We start from the raw sequence: 20,032 nt of genomic DNA, 5'->3' as shown, positions 1-20,032 counted from the left end.
CCTACCTCTATCCTACCCCTTCCCTACCTCTATCCTATCCCTACCCTCAGCAAAATTGGTCCAGCCTTTTGTGCGTGGTGCAATGACCAAAAGACTATAATTTCCCAAACGACTTCTATGCTAATACTATAAAGAGGTATAGTTTGTGTGGTTGTCGGGGGTAATCTCTGGATCTACTGGACCGATTTGGAAAATTCTTTTACCAATAGAAAGCTACATTATTTGCGAGTGTCATAGGCTACGTTTGGTCCTCATATTCACACGGGAACGGGAACCTCGTAATTGAAACCGCGGGGCGTCATATAGCGGTATTCTGCGACTTTCAGAAATTTTGTATTATCTCCGAAACTATATAACTAATTAACATACTGTAAAGGACAAATCTTATCTCTATAATATCCTTGTGATTATTAAATCATTTATTTTGATAAGGATTTAAGTTTAGCTGTGTAAATAATGACGTAAACCTTAGTTTAAAATTTAAATAATTTATTAAAGTACTAAAGGTACTATATCTGCTAAAATATAAAAGATAGATATATGGTGTCGCGGACTTTTTTGTAGAACTTTTAAAGGTTCAAAAAATTTTAATAAAAAAAATACAACCGACTTCAAAACCTAAAAACGTACCCACTAAACTAAAAAGTGAAAAATAACATCATAATATGTTCTACCTGCTGATCAGTATGAAGGCGGTGCTAAGCCGGTGATGTATTAATTCAAGCCATGTGAGAATATCTTATAGATTTAGATTTTGCAGACAGTGTTGTTTCATGTGGTCCTGTCAGAAATGGCTTAAATTAAGACAACACTGGCTAAGCACCGCCTTCATACTGATCAGCAGGTAGAACATATTATGATGTTATTTTTCACTTTTTAGTTTAGTGGGTACGTTTTTAGGTTTTGAAGTCGGTTGTATTTTTTTTATTAAAATTTTTATTATTTTTCCATTTTTAGTGTAAAATTTCATCTCAAACGAATACATTAGACCCCTAATGACAGTCACAACCCATTTTGGTACAAAATTCTCAGCAATACAAATTAATCAAGCCCAAGCACAAGGTAGCTACCGTAAACCGTTAAGGAGTTCCCTTAATTGACCTTGGTCTTCATCATCAGACCTCTAATAACAGACACAACTCATCTAGGTAGAAAGTTCTCAGCAATACGAATTAATCAAGGCCAAACACAAGGTAGTTACTGTTAACTGTTAAGGAGTTCCCTTAATTGTCCTTGGTCTTCATCACCAAACCCCTAAATGACAGTCACAACCTATCTATGTGGAAAGTCCTCATTAATACAAATTAATCAAGCCCAAACACAAGGTAACTGCTGTAAATTGCCGATCAGTTCCCTCGTCTGTTTTATGGCTCCATCATCAGATCGATTTTAAACCTTCATGAAATTGTAGTGCTTAAAAATACTAAATAGAAAAGTATACGAACACACTAGATACCCATATAATTTTCGAAAGTTCCCCTCAATTTCTCCAGGATTCCATCATCAGATCTTGACAGGATGGCAATGGGACCAAATGGGGACTATACCGTTTCAAACAGAAAAAAAATTTTTGAAATCGGTCCAAGCGTCTTTGAGTAATCGGTGTACATACATAAAAAAAAAAAAAAAAAAAAAAAAAAAATACCGACCGAATTGAGAACCTCCTCCTTTTTGAAGTCGGTTAAAAAGCCTCCATACATTTATTTCAGTTATATGCAATGGTTGAGGCAGCGCATGCGAATAAGTAAGTTTTTCGGTCTGACCTGTAAGAGAAAACCCGCGATATCTCAGTAGTTATATATGATAGAAATATAAAATATAGCCTATAGCACTCCCCGATAACGTAGCATTCTATTGGTGAAAGAATTTTAAAAATCGGTCCAGTAGTTCCGAAGATTACCCCATTTCAAAAAATTTGTTACAAACTTACAAACTTACAAACTTTACCTCTTTATAATTGCATTTTATAATATAGATTATACTCGTATCTTGCAACTTTCAATAAAACTGAAATTAAACCAGTTTAAAATTGATATTATTATTTATTAAATAATACTAATTTGGACATTGTAACGGTTCATTCATTAAATTTTGGTCCATTAATGTTTGATTAATGGTGGATCTCTTAGGTTTAATTCCCACTGCGAATCGGTTTAGGATTTTAAATTTTAGAAATTGGCTTATAAAATTTGGTAGGCATCGGCTGTACATAGTTATTTACCTATATGATGCTAACTACATGAAGTTTCGGAACATCGTGCGTTATGCAGCGCAATACAAATGTTTAGGTGTCAGCGGTAACGTTCGGTCGCGGTGGCAGGGCATCAACCTTAACCTCTTTAGCATACTTTAAGTACAACCTGCGCATAATCATAAAATTTGCATTCTACTATTATGAAAGTACCGCCTAGCGATTTAGCGTTTCTGTAAAATCGTGAAATCGAAGGTAAATTATGTGACTCAGATAAATAAAACCAAAGTATAATACCTATTTATAGAATTTACTTATTAACCTACTATAAATATGTGTTGAAAATTAAAAAAAAAATACAGAAAATATTTCACAGTAAACAGTCTTACATAAAATTAAAATGGCGTATTCATCTTGCTCTTTCAAATTATAAATTTACAACGACGTATGTTAACAATGTTTTGTTCTTTTTAATATATTTTTGAATATTTATTTATTGTTGCTAAAGCTTTTAAGTCACTAATTTATTTACGAAAGTACAAGATGAATACACCAATACAGGTACACAAAGGAAAAATATACAAATATCAATGTCTTTATTTAACTTCTCTAATACTTTCTGTTTAGTAAGTTACTTCTTACACTGTCTTATTTTTATTTATATAATATAAATATGGATTTATGTACTCGCATAATGTATCTCTGTTACTCCTAGTGACTATCTAGAATGCACAAGATTTTTTACAAATCGGCGGGTAGTCTTAGATATTATCGCAAACAAACACACAAACGCATTGTATCGTTATAGAGCCGACGCCCCGCGGTTTCACCCACGTAGTTCCCGTTTCCGTGAGAATACGGGGATAAATTATAGCTGACACTCACATATAACGTGGCTCTCTAGTGATAAAAGAATTATCAAAACCGGTTATGGGGTATCCAGAGATTAGCCTATACAACACCACAAACTTTACCTCTTCATAAAATTTGTATAAATTTACAGTACACACGTCGATTCAAAATCATGTTTTATTCAATATTTTGTTTATGATTCAAATAAATAGGCTAAATTGATTTCGCTTACTATTGGCGTACGCCCAACCAATTAAATTAATTTTAGCTAGGAATTGAGTTATAAATAAACAGCACAATTTCTTCAAAATATACAACAAATATTATTATTATAATAAATAAATTACAGATAGTTGATCGCAGACTACCGCACCGGCCGCGTCGCAGCGTCTCTTGCTTTCTGTAGAGGCTTGTATACTAAACACTGTCAGGCCAGAAACTTGAATGTCCAACATATTATGGCGACCCGGTATACGAAAGCCCTGAAACAAAATATTCATATTTAGGTACTAGTAATATTAACTGTACGGTTTGTAAACCATATGTCTGTATGTCGTATTTCATCAATAAATTCGAGTAGTTTAATGTTTCATCAACAACTGGAGTGTTTTTTAATTTTTATCAACGAATTAGTATGTATTTCATTACGGAATTGGATCAGGTATTTTAGACTAGCTAAAATTGTTAAAACCGTATATTATTGTTGATTTAAAACTAGAATGGACGGTTACCTACTGAACAGAAATACGAAAAGTTTTGCTTAAAATATTGTCTAGGCAACTTATGCATGCCGTGTTAATATAGTTAATTTTAATAAAAGGAATAATATTATATTATTCAAAAGTATATTCCCTAAGGCCTATTGTTTCATTCTCCAAGTATAGAACTCGGAACACTAAGACTATACGCTCACCTGACGCCGCTAGGTGACGTAGAAGTAGAGCGCAGCGGCGCCGAGCACGGCCAGCGCCGCCAGCACGGCGCCCAGCACCACGCGCTCGCGCAGCGCGCGCAGCAGCATGCTGTTCATGAGCCGCGCCGAGCGGTTCAGCTGCTCGTCTGTCTCGCGCAGCTGGCGACACATTCATACAATGTCAATGTCACACTATTTATACAATCATCATTATCAGCTTCAGACCAACTATTGTATAGGACCTGCCTCGCTATACGTTAATTTTCTGTCAAAGTATATGATCAACGATCTAATGCGATTATAAAAACTGTCTCTATATCATCGATGTTTCATAGTTGTAATCGTATTCGTCGGTTAATGAGCTTCTTAAAAATACCTTTTTGTGTAGTTGAATAATGTAAAAAACGGGCAAAAACTTATAGTTTAGTAAAATACCAAATCTAAGCTCGTTTTCCTTAGAAAATGACAGAAAATTTCGTTTGTGAATATGGGTGCGATACTGGTCCTTCTATAATTGGTCTGAGTTATCAGCCGATGGACGTCCACTGCTGGACATTTGCCTCTTGCATGACGCCAAACTTTCGCGTTTACTACTACTAATATTATAAATTTTCATTGTGTTCTGATCATTCTAAGTAATTGCTGTTCTATAAATTGATAATAGCTTTTCCTAGAATATAGCCACTATTTAAAAATATCACAAAAAACAGTAGTATAGGGACTACTATACATACACTTTATTTAAGTACTTGAGGTTTTACAAATAAAGTAACTGGGGTTGTTACATAGATTACGTAAATAGCGCACTCGACACGAGTGCGTCCGTTCGCTATTCAACGTTGTGGACGACTAACTATGCCTATGCGCGGCGCGCGGGCGCCGCGGTTAATAGTGTTGGGAAACGTTTATAGTGATGCGCTATAGTAGGTATTAAGATGTATGGCATTTATTTTTGTGTCCCTTGTCATTAATAGCTCATGATGCTCATTCGAATTCCATTGTTTAAGTATATGAACTGCATTGAGATACACTCACCCGTCCCCTAGACCTTTGAATCGTCTCCCGTTGCTCACTCAGATCTTGTAACACGGCGGCACCTATCTGCTCTGTCTCCAAGATCACTCTGTAACCTTCCGTTAATGTCTTTCCAGTCCTCTCAAGTTGTTCTGTGTTGTCCAGCAACCTTTGTCTCTGGTCATTCACCATTGACCAGTCTTCATATTCATCTGGGTCTATGTTATCTAGAAATTAAATAAAACATTCTAATATATGCTTATTAGCTTTACATGTACCACTACCCGCCCACCGTGTGGCGCAGTGATATAGATATGTAAAAATGCATTGCCTACCCTGCCAAGACTTAAATATAAGCCTGTGTTGGAAGGAGTTTACCATTTTGTATGTATAACGCCTACCCTAGTCACACACCTTGTGCACGCCACTGGTGACGAGCATGGGTGTTTTCCGGTGTCTGGGTGTATTTATACATTATGTATAAGAATTTGGTATTAAGTACATCTTAGTATCCAAAACAGCCTATGCTGGGATGTACTGTCCAAAAGTAATTATTATAACTGTTTTCAAATATGGCATTGTTTCTTACACGTAGCATTGTTGGTGGCAACTGCGCGGTACTCGTCGCGCACCCTCTGCAGCTCCGCGCGGTAGGCGGCCACGCGGGAGCCGGCGCCCGAGCCTCGGTACTCCAACTCCAGTTGTTCCAACTATTCAATGTCAACACTTAGTTAATTTTTTATTACCTATGTCAACATCAAACTAACACCCACAGTACAGAAATACTTAGCTCCGTGTAGATGACGCCGCAGCCGTACCAACGCCGCACGCATAAGTCTTTATAGGCAGATAAAATCGCAAGGTCACCGCGCCGGACCTGCACCGCCGCTGCCGCATTTTTATATCTCTGTCAACACAGACTTGCGGAGCGCCGCCGGTGCGGCTACGGCGTCATCTAAGTGAAGCTTAAAGAGGGTGTCTGTCTGTAATTGTTGTTTTATGTCAGTATTTTTTTAATTCTTTATTCAAATAGGTTGTTAGAGAAAGTTTTATAGCTTTTTAAGGCTCGCGCCGGACGTGCGCCACATCGCTTTTTCGCCTATCTGTGTCTACACAGACTTGCAGTGCGGCGCCGGTGCGGCTGCGGCATCATATAGATGAAGCTTAATGTTGGTGGTCTCAGATAAATCTATACTAATATTATAAATGCGAAAGTAAGTCTGTCTGTCTGTTACCTTTTCACAGCTAAACAACTGAACCGATCAAAATTAATTTTGCTATAATGATAAATGGGACCTTGGAGCAAAACAGAGGGTACTTTTGCCCCTTAAATAAACATAGAAGGGTGTGAAACAGGGGTTGAAAGTTTACATTGATTTCAACGTGGATGAAGTTGTGGGCTAGTAAATTATAATTGTTTTTAGTTAATTATAGTAGTTTTTTTCAAATGTGAAAAATACATACATACACATAAAATCACTCTATTTATATGTATATATAGTGCTTAGTAATGATGTCACATGTTTATAATAATTGTTACAATAATTATTGTTAAAAGATAAAACATACTTAAGTGTACATATTGATGATAAGTGACGCAACATACCAAATCATTAGCCTCTTCAAAATTAGCCTGAATTTGTCTGGACAACTGTTCTCTGTCTTCTGAAATCACAAAATACAATTTTTAGATATTATATAGAAGTAATGAATTCATTCAATTTCAAACTAATAAATTATTGCTAATTTCGGTTCAAAATACCCAATCATTGGCATACTGAAAAAGTTTCATTTAAACAAATTAAAAAAATACTTTAATTTTTTTTAATGAATCGAACATTTTTTTTTTATTGTAGTTGAGAGATAGCTTTAGCGATAAGGCCGCCTTAGCACTCTAATTTCTACTATAGACTTCCTTTTTTGAAGCTATTCTTGTATATTATTATTCTGTTTGGTGCAATAAAGAATATATAAATAAAACACACATGTCTGAAAACAGGCAGTAACCTACATAAAAAAAAAAACTGCTATTCAAACTGAGTTAATCCAATATTTGCAGTATAATTTTGGGAATGCCCTCCAAATTTTTATTAAATATGCAGGGCAATCAGTCTCTACTTACATTAGCCAAGCTTTGTGACCCTATTTTTGTAGTCCCTTTACTAAAATTCATCTTTGCCTATCAAATAATATCCTCTACCCACAATATCAAGATAGGTAGGTATAGGTAGGTAGGTATATAGGTAGGGAGGTACAATAGGGTTAGTAGTTAACACATATCAAATTTAATATAAACAATAATAATTTTGTGTAGTATGTGGAATAAGGGTACGAAATATATATCAATATCAGTTAATAAAAGTTAAGGATTTCTTATAAAACTTAATTTAAATATCACATATTTTTTAAATTTTTCAATAGTCTAAACTCTGTTGTTCAATTTGTGACGTCACTAACACACTTGAGGTACTAAACGTCAAACTAATTGTTAACCAATATTTTGGCCAAACAGTCCATTTGTAAGGGATTTGTTATAGTGATGTCATGAAACAGCTAAAGTATAGACCGTCAAGGCCGAAGGGCATTTTGGCTGGTATTGTCAAAAACATATATCACATCTCGAAAAAATATTTAAAAAAAATTCAATTTAGTAGAACGATAATGAACTATTTAAGAACATTTAAAAAAAATGTCAACTAGCCTATTTAGCTGCATTATTTTAGTTATGTAACTTCTCATATTTCGCTCACTGGTCCGAGCCACTTATTAAAGCACTAAGTAAATGAAAAAAATTTGAAAGAAAAAGATACCATAAGCTCTAGACTTATACCATGCTTTGCTTCTTTTGTTTATAATACTTGGAGGACCAACTTTATGGTAAAATAATGTATTCTATGTATTGAAGTACTTACTTACCAATTATTTTACATTTTTTTCATTTCAACGAGAAAACTCTCAAACGCATCAGTTGCAAACAACTACGAAATTTATACACAAGAGGAATACATAGTTTTTACTTTCCTATTTATTAATATTTTAGCATACAATGAAGTGTCACAAAAATCTAAATTTAAGCATATAAGTACCTACCATCATTAGAAGATTTTAATCGTCCTATTTTTGATGTAATATCTGCTGTAAGTACAGAGTACTGTTGTTCATACGATTGGATTAATGTGGACATTTTTACCGATTGTCCTTCACGAGTACTATCACATTTCACTACCAATTAACTTAAGTATAATATATCTTAGAAACCTATTTAATTGGACATCATTATTCAATCTTATTGTATTTTATATTAAATTTAAAAACATTTTCTACACTTGAAGATGAAGTGAAGAAAAGAATTTTAGCACAATCTTGATCACAATCACAAAACACAAATCAAATCACAATGAGAATTAGAAAACAGAGTTGTCAGTGTCAAGTCAACGAGTGACAAGTAGACAGCTGTGTTGTCAGCAGTCTAATTTGTTTTTTTAACCGACTTCCAAAAAGGAGGAGGTTCTACGTTCGGCTGCATGTATGTTTTTTTTTTTTCACTATGGCTTTGCATATGTGTAAGCAGACGAATTATATAGAGACCTGCCTTGCTAGACGTTATCCCTCTGTCAAAGATCAAGATTCAACGATCTTCGTTGTGTAAAGAGCTCCCTAAAACAGCCGGTTTGTGTAGTTTGCCAGACTACTTTAGTATTTTAGTCGAGTACCAACAAAGGATTTACCACCCAAAAATCGTTCGTACTCGACTAAAATAGTAGTAGTAAAGTAGTCCTCGTCTCGTAATTTACCTCGTCCCCCTCAAATGACAGATTGAATATGGTTGCGTTACAAGTCCATATGTATTTAGTCTGAGAATTACTATGATTTTGTGGTTGTGATATTCACAGAGAACAAAACGACAAAAATAGATTTAGAGATGGAGGCAAAGACAATTATTTTATACGATTCGTCGATTTGTGATTTTACTGGATTTTGAGCTGTATTTTGTAATAAAATAAAGTTACTAATATTCTTTGACAACGACTAAGCCACAATCACAAAGAGCCACAGGTAAAAGCGTTAAAAAAAATAGAATGGAACAAGTGAAAATGAAGAAGCAAGTGCATTAAAACAAGTTGAACTGTTTAAATTAAAATGTAATTTACTTTCCATTTTATGTAAATACGAGTGAAGCATTACAATCGGAGTTTAGTGATCATGTTTATACATTAAAGACGCTTTCAAATCGTAAGTCTAAAACTTCTAGCTTTCGAAAACTATTTGCAAAGTTTAGAATAACGTAAATATATAATAGATAAATATTACAATGCGTCTGTCACGCCTTAAATGATCAAGGCAAACGACTTGCTTTGCTTTATTATCTAGTTAACTTGTTTGCTGTTTAAATATATTTTATAGTTACTTAAAGTTACATGTTTGTCTAAAGTCTATTTAAACAAAATGCATTCCTTTACCAAGTATGTGGAGAGACCATAATATTATATGTAAGTTATTAATAATCAAATCTGTTGATAGTTCTCCTAAACAAAGGCCTCTGTAACCTGTTTCATTATTATCAATAGTTTTATTTATGTATAAAACTTTCAAACTGTCATCTTATCTTATTATGGAATAGTAGAGTGTTAATTTATCTATAATATTTAAAATACTCTTAAATAAGGGATATTACACAGTAGCAGAGTTCCTTAATGACAAATTATTTTATATTAATAACATGTAAATTTATACTTAATGTTTTGACAATATTACTTTCGTTTAATTTTATTTTATTATGTTTGTTATATGACTTTAATTTATGAAATGACATTATAAATGATTGACAGTTCTAATATTAGTAAATAAAAATTATAATAATGTACTCGGCTTGCACGCCTATGAGGCAGATTGTGTAGGAACATTAAAATGTAACAATATCTGTATATGACCACATTCTGGCAATAAATGATTTATGATTTATGATTTATATATTATAAAGCTAAAGACTTTGTTTTAATTTGATCACATTAATCTCAAGAACTACTGATTTGATTTGAGAGATTCTTTCAGTGTTGGATAGCATATACAAGATTGGACTATATATGCAGTGGCATGCGCTTCATAGATGCAACAATGTACTGCCTACCCTCAGCACTTAGTAATAATACAGGTTCAATGAACCTGTATTCATTATAATCATTATGACAGGGAATTTTCCATTTTTCCATTTTAGAACATATCATGCCTAGACTATTTAAAAACCTTCTGCATGCTACTGAATATCATCATCATCAATCATTAACCCATATAAAACCCATATTCGAATCACAGTTGAGCAAAGGTCTCCGCTCCGAATAAGAGGGGTTAGGATATAGTTTACCACGCTGGCTTAATGCAAATTAAACTTCACACACATAGAGAATTAAGAAATTTCACAGGTATGCAGGTTTCCTCACATTTTTTCTTTCATTGTTTATGACACATGATATTTAATTTCATAAAATGCACATAACTGAACACTTATGCCCTGGACCAGATTCAAACCTGATTCCAAAGATGTTTTCAGGGAGTACAAAAGATTTAATTTAAAAGGAAGAGGATAACATAGTATTAGTTTCCGTAGTTCTATAAAAAACTTTATTTTATTTTAAATTTACTACATAATTTTTTTTATTCCTAGTATTTTTAGGCTTCTCATTTAAAGATAAAAGTATATTGTTTCGGAGCACTTGTTATTTAAACAATTTTAAGGAGTTAATTTTAAAATCTTTACAACCTATGGATTCACTGTATTGGTGCCAATACAGAGAAAATTGTGTAGGAAAGAGAAAAACTCAGAGAAGAGCCTAGGACTTGTGATAGGTGTAGGATATCTGTTCTAATTCTCACTAGAATTTCCTGCAGTTTTAGTGAGGCGTTTAAACAGGTTATAGAGAAGTTAAGCTGTCCTACAGCATATAAACATTGCAACATTTAGGTAGTCAGTTATTTTCATTGTGGTGTTTTTAAGGATGCTTATCTCCCATGCCACAGCTAGCTCTACAAGTACTAGGTATATGTTTCATTTGTTTGGAAAAAGGAAATATGTCTGATCTAGATGTCAAACAAAACAGTTACATCTTGAATTTTTTAATGTTTTATTTTATATACTTTGTTTATTTACAGTAAAATGCCACGAAACTGTGATGAAGACTCCGGGCGCAGTTCCTGTTCTGCTGCATCCATCAACTTCAGTCCTATCATGGAAATGCACAAATTTGAACCAACCAACCTAAAACCAAAAGAGCAGCTCACTCAGAATATGGATCTTACAGTGAGCACACAACCAAGAAACTTTGCTAATATAATAAAATCTCCAAATGAAAGAGATCCATTTCCTAGCTGTCGAATCCCTAGAAACCATAGAAATCCTGTGTTTAGTTTATTTGAGAATTCCCGATTAGGTGGTTTAAGTAATGCTCATTCCACTCTTAACATCGCTTGTAGCACTCAAATAGAAAATTCTTTACAGGGAAATTCTAAATCTGTATCTATATTACCTACTGATGATATTAAAGTTAATAATCATTTATTAAATTCCAACTTTAGACGAGGTAAACCTGTTCAAAGAGCAGCATCTAGACTTTACAAGGCTGAAAATCGTAAGGGAAAAGAAGGGTGCATTGGACCAGAGTTCATAGTCAGGGCTTCCCAACCACCAAAGCATATAGACCTAACTTTATCTGCTATATGTGATAAAAGAGTAATAACTGTTGTACTTTTGAATGGTCAGAAAGTAGAAATTGTATGTGATCCTAACACAATGACGGCCGGACAAATTTTCGAAGCTTTAGTTTTCAGCGAAAAGTATGAACACAATTTTATGCTTGGCATAGCTATATTGATTGGTGGAGATTTCGTATTCCTCCCTGATGATTACAAAATTAAAAAAGTTGCGCCTGAAAAATGGCATAAAAACAATAACAAACACAAGGGAATCGATGAAGATATTTCTGTTACCCTATTTCTAAGGATCAAATTTTTCTTACCTATTCATGTTTCTAATAATGTACAAGGAGGTGAATGGACCCACAGAGTTTATTTGCAGCTTAGAAGGGCGACAGTTGAAGGACAAATGATTTCAACAATACAGAATCTCATTTTGTTAGCTGGTTACGCATTGCATATAGAATTCGGCGAGTTCTCGTATCGAGAACACGGTACTGCAGATTATTTTTTACTAGAACATTATTTGCCAGAATTTCTCATAACTAACGATATGTCTGATGTGAAGTTTCGTATGAAACGTGCTCACGAAACTCGGCGTGGTTTGGACAAGAGCAAAGCGATCATAAATTACATTACATTAGCACAAACTTTCAGAGACTATGGTGCACATTTTTATTCCGCAATTTGGGCTACTAGGGATGGATTTTGCAGAGATGTATGGCTTTCAATAGGTCCGAGAGGCGTTACTCTTTATTCAAGAACTAATGCTGTATCCGACGAAATGAACAATACCAACCGTATAGTTCTCCAGAGTTTGCCTTGGCATCATATACACACATTTTATTACAACAAAAAAAGCCTCTACATAATGCCCAATTCATATTGTGGTTTAGCAAAAGTAGGGATCAAATACAAACTTAAAATGCTAGAAAATAAGAGTTATTTTGCATTTTGGTTGGCTTCCCTACACCATAGATTGTATTTAAAACTATATGCTAAAGATGATTTTATCAATTGTCTATCGAGTGAACTAAAATGCCCAATAAAGGACAACAGTCCCAATAAAATGGACTGTAGTAACTATCAAGACAGCTACAATTTGGCTATGAGAAATCCAGTCAGGATTCGACGACCTGTTAGAAGAAGGTTTAAAGTGGATCTATTCAAGTCTCAAAATAAGGAAAACGAGAAACCCAATACTGAGGAATTGTTGAGGCAGATTTTATCACCTCCACCAAGTGACGAGAGCATGTTGAACTCTCCAATCAAAGTTGGCCAAAGAAGCTCGTCAAACGAAGGCTTGTCATCTTCTGAAAGCAGTTTACCAAGAAGGCATGGTGTTAAAATGGGAACCAGAGTGTTCAATGAAAAATATTCTAGATCACCTAATAAACTTTTATCCGTGAAGTCTGACGGTGATCTAGCTATGACTCAAAGTGACTCTGACGACCTGAGTTCAGAACAACGACAGTGCAACGTGAATAGTATGAAACTGCTGCCGGCAAGATCTTATAGCCAAAATATGATGGAAACTGCGCCGACAGCGTATGTATTAGAATCTCCAAAAGTATACTCAGACGTATTTAATTACGACACAGGAAACGAATCTTGTGTGAACACATCCATATTTGATAGACTAGACAACATGGAGTGTGTGCAAGGTGAAAGAATATTCGTCACAGCTGTATTAGAAAGGGACAAAACAAACGCTTTAGGATTACAAGTTGCAGAAGGATCTGACGGTAATGTGTACATCAAGTCCATAACACCAGGCAGTGCTGCGGATTTATGCAGAAAACTTCAGCCTGGGGACCAAATCATAGCAGTGAATGGCCAGACCTTGCTGAATCTAAAATACGACAAAGCTTTAAACATGCTGCAAACAGCGCCACAGACTGTGGAACTTATTGTGTTGCAGAACAGTACAAAAAGTACAACTCTAGAGCAACATACTAACACTTTATCTCAAGAGCTTCAGGGTAGTCAGGTTTTACAAAGCAGTCTTAGGCAAAGTATAGCCAGTGCGTTAGATGCTGAACTAACTGACGATGAACTTCTAAATGAGGAAGCATTGAAAACTATATACGCGCTAATAAAACTGACAAAAGATAAAGTCATAAATCGAATGAGAGACAAATCCAGTCGGCAAGCCACTCCAAATAAATCCAACTTACAGAAATGCTATTCAGAAAATAAAGTTTACGATGAGTCTGATGTAGGCAATTATACATCACAAGAAAATACACCGCAAAAGAAAAATGCTAGCCAAAAATTCAATACGTGGCGCGGACAACTGACGAACAGACCAAAACGTAGACCATTGAGTTTGAGTATACCAACCGACGTCAATATCCCCGAGGATTATTTAGATGATGATGATTTTATGAAGAAATCTTCACTAAAATCGATTCAATCGTCATTGAATAGTTTGGATAAATCAATCAAAAGTAGTTCTTCAAAGAATGTAGCGCTGCCGAGAAATTATGGACTTGGCAGGAAATGGTTGGGCCCTGTTAGGTACCCAGTTACGCCCTGCAAGAATAATCCATCACATGCAATGGATAGCAATGTTATAAGAAGACATTTTGTCTATGGTACGGGTGATTCAGATGAAGAACAGATATTTTTATAAATAACTCGATATTTTTTATATACTCTATGAATCTTATTGTTGTACTTAGATACGTAAGAACTGTTACATACTATTTTATGTTTATCGCCTTTAAATTGTATAGTTGACAAATATTTTTTAATAAAATATATTTTACATTTCAAACTAAGCCAGCTTTAGTTAATTTTTCCTTTACCTCAAACGTTTTGCTCACTTGGGGTATAAAATATAGATTAAAGGCCTACGTGAATGTTATACGAGTACACATTAAATTTCATCAAAATCGGTCAAGCCGTTTCGGAAGAGTATGGAAAATGACGCTGTGATACGAAAGTGTTACATTTAAGATTTACTCGTTACATCTCTAGCTAGTTAGAAGAGACAGAGTTTTTCCCCACTGGTATTTGCTAGTACCTACGCAATTTCTAAAAGGAGCCAATAATTTTTTATCCAGCATAAGCTATTTATAAAAAGCGTCTGGGCCAAGCAGGGTTCCTTGGCTCTATAGATTTCTGTTCATAGAGTCGGCCCCAGTAGTTGGCCCACGTCAGTTTTAAACTTAAAAAGAGTTACGTGCTACCTTCAGATTTACGAAATACGATAGTATACTCAGAGGCACAATTATCCGCCCACTTCAATATGATGCGAGTAGGTATATTAAAGTGGGCGGATAATTGTGCCTCTGAGTATGTATACTGAGGCTGTCCTCCGGCGGTATACGAAAGGAGCTGCTGACGAAAAACCAAATGTACCTCATAATACTCAATGGAATATTGAAAAATATGCCTCCTAAAACTCATTAGACGAGGAAGTAACTGCTAAAATTCATGACAACAGCTGCAAGTTCAATTGTAAAGAAAATTTGGCTCGCTCAGCAAAAAAAGTGTTTGATTCATAATGGGAAAATAAATATTCTTCCCAAAGTAGGCATTATTATGTAACCATTATCCAACAAAATCAAATATGTACTTAAAACTTAATATACCAAGCACGTAACGCCCAGACAAAATTAATGTGTCAACTATAAAATCCTCTTATCTTTCAAAGTGTGCGTTTATCATAAAACCTTAACCCAATCTTACGAGTACAATTTGCATTCTCAATGAGCAAAGCCTATTAAGTTGCATGCTAATGATTTTGTTAAGTCTTGATAGTTTAATGCTGAAGATTCTCTCATTCTGCAGTCTCCTTTAATGCCATGGATGATATAAAATGTAATTAACTATCCTATTTCTTTTTTTAAGTAGTTTATACGAAACTCTGCCTCGTTGGTTCAATGGTTAGCCTATGTGGATGCGGATCACTAGGTCCTAAATAATACCTAGGTACTTACAGAGCTTTCCTATTTATATAATATATCAGCAATAAATCTCGGGCCAGAATTTGTTAAGGAAGTTGGTAGTGTTATAGCCTGGCAAATTCGTTTGTAACACTCTCGATGGTCCGCGCAGGCCGGGAGGGGTGTAGCGATACCCCGCGCGCTCTACTTCATACCCGCAAAGTCTTTCCCTCTGCCCCGCGCGCACGACTTCACACTTGCGCAGTCCTTTGACCCCCGTCACCCGCATATCATGGGAGTGTCATCAACGAACTTGACAAGCTATACATCCTTTAGAGAGCACATTAAGCCGTCGGTCCCGATCATCTGTTGGCCTTTAAATTAACATTATCACCCATCTCGCCATCCCGATTTGGAGCAGCGTGGTGGTCTTAAGCTCCAAATCCTATTATATGGAGGGCCCTTAATGTAAGACATTATGCCGATTCGCTAATTAAAGTGGTCTATCTGGTGTCAACCCTACTGATTGATATTGTGATCGATGATCGTTTATCTTCAGGTCATTGTCCTATTCATGAATAAAATTCTGCACCTACGTACTTAAATACTTAGTAGATATTGGTAATACTGTAACCGGTGCCAATTGCTTTCACTCTCGTTTGTCATACATAACTGATTAGAGATGGTCTAAATATAGAATACAAACATACCTACATAATATGTATTTATAGTTATTTCCCCGTTAAGTCTCTTTCACATAACCTTTAAAGCAAGAGTTAAGCAGAATATTACCACAGATCACTATAGACTAGTTACCTATATTATATTCCATAGGGATATTAAAGATAAAGGAGCCAGAAGGATGTTTTTTGTAGACACAGGCAAAACAGATTTTTTTGTTACTATGCGGAAATGAAAGGCAAAGGTAGGTCATCAAGTACAATGAATAAACAATAATAATAGATTACCTAGATATTTTAAATAAAAAAATAATTGAACGAGGTAAATGTATAATAATAATGAATATTGAACAATGTAAGAACATCTATAATATTTCTTACATCGTGCTGATAAAAAACTGAAAAACTGGTGCGAGAACCATCGAAAGTGTTTTGAAAAACGCGCCTTGGTTTGAATCAACTGAATAGACGATATTTTAGTATTAATATTATTTAAGTACGTGTAGTACCTATTCAATGTAATGTACTCTATGGTGTAGTACTTATTAGAACATACATTTAAGAATAGGCAGCCTTTAATGCTATTTATTATACAAAATAGGTATGAGTATGTATTTGTATGTGTTCATGGCAAAGAGAAAATGGGATTTTATCGGAATTAGATTCTAGGTTTCCAAATGCAATGTACGTCCAAAAAACGAAATCCTTAATAAGTAGCAGTATCCAGGTCCAAGAAAATAATGTATAGTCGGATGCAATCTATACGACGTTTCGGAACATCGTGCAATGCAGAATACACAGATTTAAGGTATCCGCGGTAACGTAGGGGGGCGACAGGTAATCAAGGTATCACCCCGCATGCGGCTTCCGACCCCCCGTAGTCGCCTCGCGTCCAGTATGATGTCATGTAAAAACCAATAGGGGTGTGGATTTTGAATGAATGGATTGTGAAATGGTTCTATGTGTTCAGCAGTTACAACAAACAAAACGGGTGTAGCAAACGAACTTATACTGCTCCACATACATTTATATCACTTGTCAATGTGTGGATATGGAAAATAGCACAATGACCCCAATCAGTCAATTGGTGACAAAGAGTTGAGCTACAGTTACGCATTCTATGATACATAACCTATATCCACCACTTAACATCTGCTTGTTCCATAAATCTTATAAAAAAAAATTATACATACATACTATGCAACTTCTGGGACATTATCTATCTCTATATATAAAAATTAATTGCTGTTCGTTAGTCTTGCTAAAACTCGAGAATGGCTGAACAGATATATTATCTTATCTTGGTCTTGAAATGTTTGTGGAGGTATAGGGAAGATTAAAAGGTGAGATAAATTAGAATAATTGGCGGGAAAACCATAAAAACAACCCTTTTCTATTTCCCACACAAACATTTAAGAGTCAAGGGGTAGGGGTAGAATAGTGTAGAGTAGGGATAGGAAAGAAGTGTACGTAAGTCAAAGCGAAGCTTGACCAGGTCTAGTATGAAATAAAACAGTAACTGAACAACATTATTTATTTTTAAAAATAACACCTGCTCCACTGAAGCAAACTTTAAACTAAATAATTCTAAGACAGTTGTCTTTTCTAATCTAACACAATCAATCAGACATCAATAAAAGAATTCATTCACTTTGCATAACATTCATTGCAATACCCTTAACTTGTGAAATTATTAATATAGTTCTTTACACTATAAATGCGTTACAAAAGTCTTTGTGAGGCTTACATCATCCCTCCCATGCCGCCCATGCCACCCATGCCACCCATACCTGCCATGGGGTTAGGCTCCTTTTCTTGAGGAATATCGCAAATAACAGCTTCAGCCGTCGTCAGCAATGATGCAACCCCACTTGCATCTGTTAAAGCTGTTCTGACAACCTTTGTTGGGTCAATGATGCCCTTTTCAATCATATTTACATACTCATTGTTTAATGCATCATAACCGAATTCGGGGCCTAAATCTTCGACTTTGGCAACCACAACTGATCCATCAATGCCAGCATTCCGAGCAATTGTCATACAGGGCATTCTTAAAGCTTTTTTAATGATCTCAATACCTGTCGCTTGATCAGTGTTTGCTGTCTTTATTGAGTCAAGTTCAGGAATACATCTGAGAAGGGCAGATCCACCTCCGGGTACGATTCCCTCTTCAACTGCAGCCCGAGTTGCGTTTAAAGCATCATTTACTCTATCTTTCTTTTCATTCACCTCAACTTCACTGGATCCACCAACATGTAGGACAGCCACTCCTGATGCGAGTCTGGCAAGACGCTCCTGTAATTTTTCCTTTTCATATTCAGAAGTAGTTTCTTGAATTTGATCACGGATTTGCTCTGCTCTCCTGTCAATATCTGCTTTCTTGCCTTTCCCTTTGAGCAGGAGTGTGTCATCTTTTGTGATAATAACCTCACCAATCTGGCCGAGATCAGCTAATTGTACATCTTCTAACCTAATGAGATTTGCATCATCACCAAATACAACACCTCCAGTTGCAATGGCCATGTCACTAAGAGTTGCTTTCCTGTTGTCACCAAAACCGGGGGCCTTCACTGCAGCAACCTGTAACCCAATCTTCAGCCGGTTCACTACCAAGGTTGACAGTGCTTCTCCATCAACATCCTCGGCAACAATTACTAATGGTTTCCTCTGTTGGTTTGCTAATTCTAATGCAGGAATGATTGTCTGTACATTACTAATTTTCTTTTCTGAAAATAGAACTAATGCATCTTGGAACTCAACCTTTGCCCCCTTAGATGAGTTGATGAAATATGGTGAAATATAACCTCTGTCGAATTTCATACCTTCAATGAGTTCGAGCTCGTCGTTGAGTGTTTTGCCGTCCTTGACTGTGATGACGCCGTCGCGGCCGACCTTCTTCATTGCGTCAGCGATCAGTTTTCCGATCGCCGTGTCGCCGTTCGCGGAGATGGTCGCGACCTGCGCGATCTCCTCGGGCGTGGTGACAGGCTTCGACATGTTCTTTAACTTCTCTTTCACAGTATCTACGGCCAACATGACTCCTCGCCGTATTTCAATAGGATTAGCTCCTTTAGAGATTTTCTCGAAGCCTTCCTTCGCGATCGCTCTCGCGAGCACCGTTGCGGTTGTGGTTCCGTCGCCGGCTTCCTCGTTTGTGTTATTTGCTACATTTTGGACTAGTTTGGCACCGATGTTCTGAAATTTATCTTTGAGTTCTACTCCTTTGGCTACTGTCACACCATCTTTTGTTATTTTCGGCGAGCCCCACGACTGCTCCAAAATTACGTTTCTACCTTTTGGTCCCATTGTGACGGCGACGGCATCGGCGAGGACGTCTACGCCCTGTAGCATCAGCGCTCTTACATCAGCACCGAATCTTACATCTTTGGCATAGAATCTTGAAAAATGGTGGGTTTTGTTCAATGATACCGTTTGGCGAACTACACGAGGCAAGCGCAACATTTTTTCACTCAAATGGAATGATTTATTGGAGTTCAGAGAGAATTCAGATTACTCTGAAAACTTAAACTTCTCGAAGATTCTCCTTGAATTCGCGAAACGTGATTAGCGCCGGTTGTAGGTTATGTCCAGTGTTACCAACTCTCCAAAATATTTATCCCTAAAGTTTGTATAAAAACCCCTAAAATCGCCTTAATTATTGAGTTGTCCCCCTAAAAATATAATATACTGTAATATGTTTCAAAAGTCTATATTTAACAGACAAAATATTATGTCTTTATCTTGAAATTCAGATTTTTTAAAACATACATGTTGACAGTAAATAAATTTAACAATATTTATT

At 35.7% G+C, this 20,032-nt stretch overlaps 3 protein-coding genes across 6 annotated transcripts; 1 reads left to right on the top strand and 2 right to left on the bottom strand.

Annotated features, from left to right (window-relative positions):
* Window positions 1–2,022: 2,022 nt before the first annotated feature.
* Window positions 2,023–8,340, bottom strand: LOC112051840 (vesicle transport through interaction with t-SNAREs homolog 1A). Its single transcript, XM_024090653.2, has 6 exons — window positions 8,061–8,340; window positions 6,577–6,635; window positions 5,560–5,680; window positions 4,992–5,197; window positions 3,957–4,115; window positions 2,023–3,525 (listed from the first exon to the last, which is right to left on the bottom strand). Exons 1-5 carry the CDS (start codon window positions 8,152–8,154, stop codon window positions 3,966–3,968), a joined length of 630 nt encoding a protein of 209 aa, XP_023946421.1. The 5' UTR covers window positions 8,155–8,340; the 3' UTR covers window positions 2,023–3,525; window positions 3,957–3,965.
* Window positions 8,341–8,537: 197 nt separating this feature from the next.
* LOC112051833 (tyrosine-protein phosphatase non-receptor type 13) lies at window positions 8,538–14,440 on the top strand. 4 transcript variants are annotated; one of them, XM_024090641.2, is made up of 2 exons: window positions 8,538–9,026; window positions 11,118–14,440. In XM_024090641.2, exon 2 carries the CDS (start codon window positions 11,122–11,124, stop codon window positions 14,290–14,292), a length of 3,171 nt encoding a protein of 1,056 aa, XP_023946409.1. In that variant the 5' UTR covers window positions 8,538–9,026; window positions 11,118–11,121; the 3' UTR covers window positions 14,293–14,440. The 4 variants fall into 4 exon arrangements, with proteins under 4 accessions (XP_023946409.1, XP_023946411.1, XP_023946407.1 ...); XM_024090643.2 differs by having other exon boundaries at window positions 8,538–9,112; XM_024090639.2 differs by lacking the exon at window positions 8,538–9,026 and adding an exon at window positions 9,033–9,203.
* A 3,310-nt stretch (window positions 14,441–17,750) lies between these two features.
* Window positions 17,751–19,833, bottom strand: LOC112051834 (heat shock protein 60A). Its single transcript, XM_024090644.2, has one exon. It carries the CDS (start codon window positions 19,690–19,692, stop codon window positions 17,974–17,976), a length of 1,719 nt encoding a protein of 572 aa, XP_023946412.1. The 5' UTR covers window positions 19,693–19,833; the 3' UTR covers window positions 17,751–17,973.
* Between the last annotated feature and the right edge of the window lie 199 nt (window positions 19,834–20,032).

Source organism: Bicyclus anynana, chromosome 19, assembly GCF_947172395.1.
Source record: "Bicyclus anynana chromosome 19, ilBicAnyn1.1, whole genome shotgun sequence".
Classification (NCBI taxonomy): domain Eukaryota; kingdom Metazoa; phylum Arthropoda; class Insecta; order Lepidoptera; family Nymphalidae; genus Bicyclus; species Bicyclus anynana.
This window is presented reverse-complemented; position numbering and strand designations above follow the sequence as displayed.

Coding starts and splice junctions, on each gene's coding strand:
- LOC112051840 (XM_024090653.2), bottom strand. CDS start 8,154: ATGTCCACATTAATCCAATCGTATGAACAACAGTACTCTGTACTTACA. Junction 6,636..8,060: donor ATTAAAATCTTCTAATGATG/GTAGGTACTTAT, acceptor TTGTGATTTCAG/AAGACAGAGAACAGTTGTCC. Junction 5,198..5,559: donor TGCCACCAACAATGCTACGT/GTAAGAAACAAT, acceptor TTTAATTTCTAG/ATAACATAGACCCAGATGAA.
- LOC112051833 (XM_024090641.2), top strand. CDS start 11,122: ATGCCACGAAACTGTGATGAAGACTCCGGGCGCAGTTCCTGTTCTGCT.
- LOC112051834 (XM_024090644.2), bottom strand. CDS start 19,692: ATGTTGCGCTTGCCTCGTGTAGTTCGCCAAACGGTATCATTGAACAAA.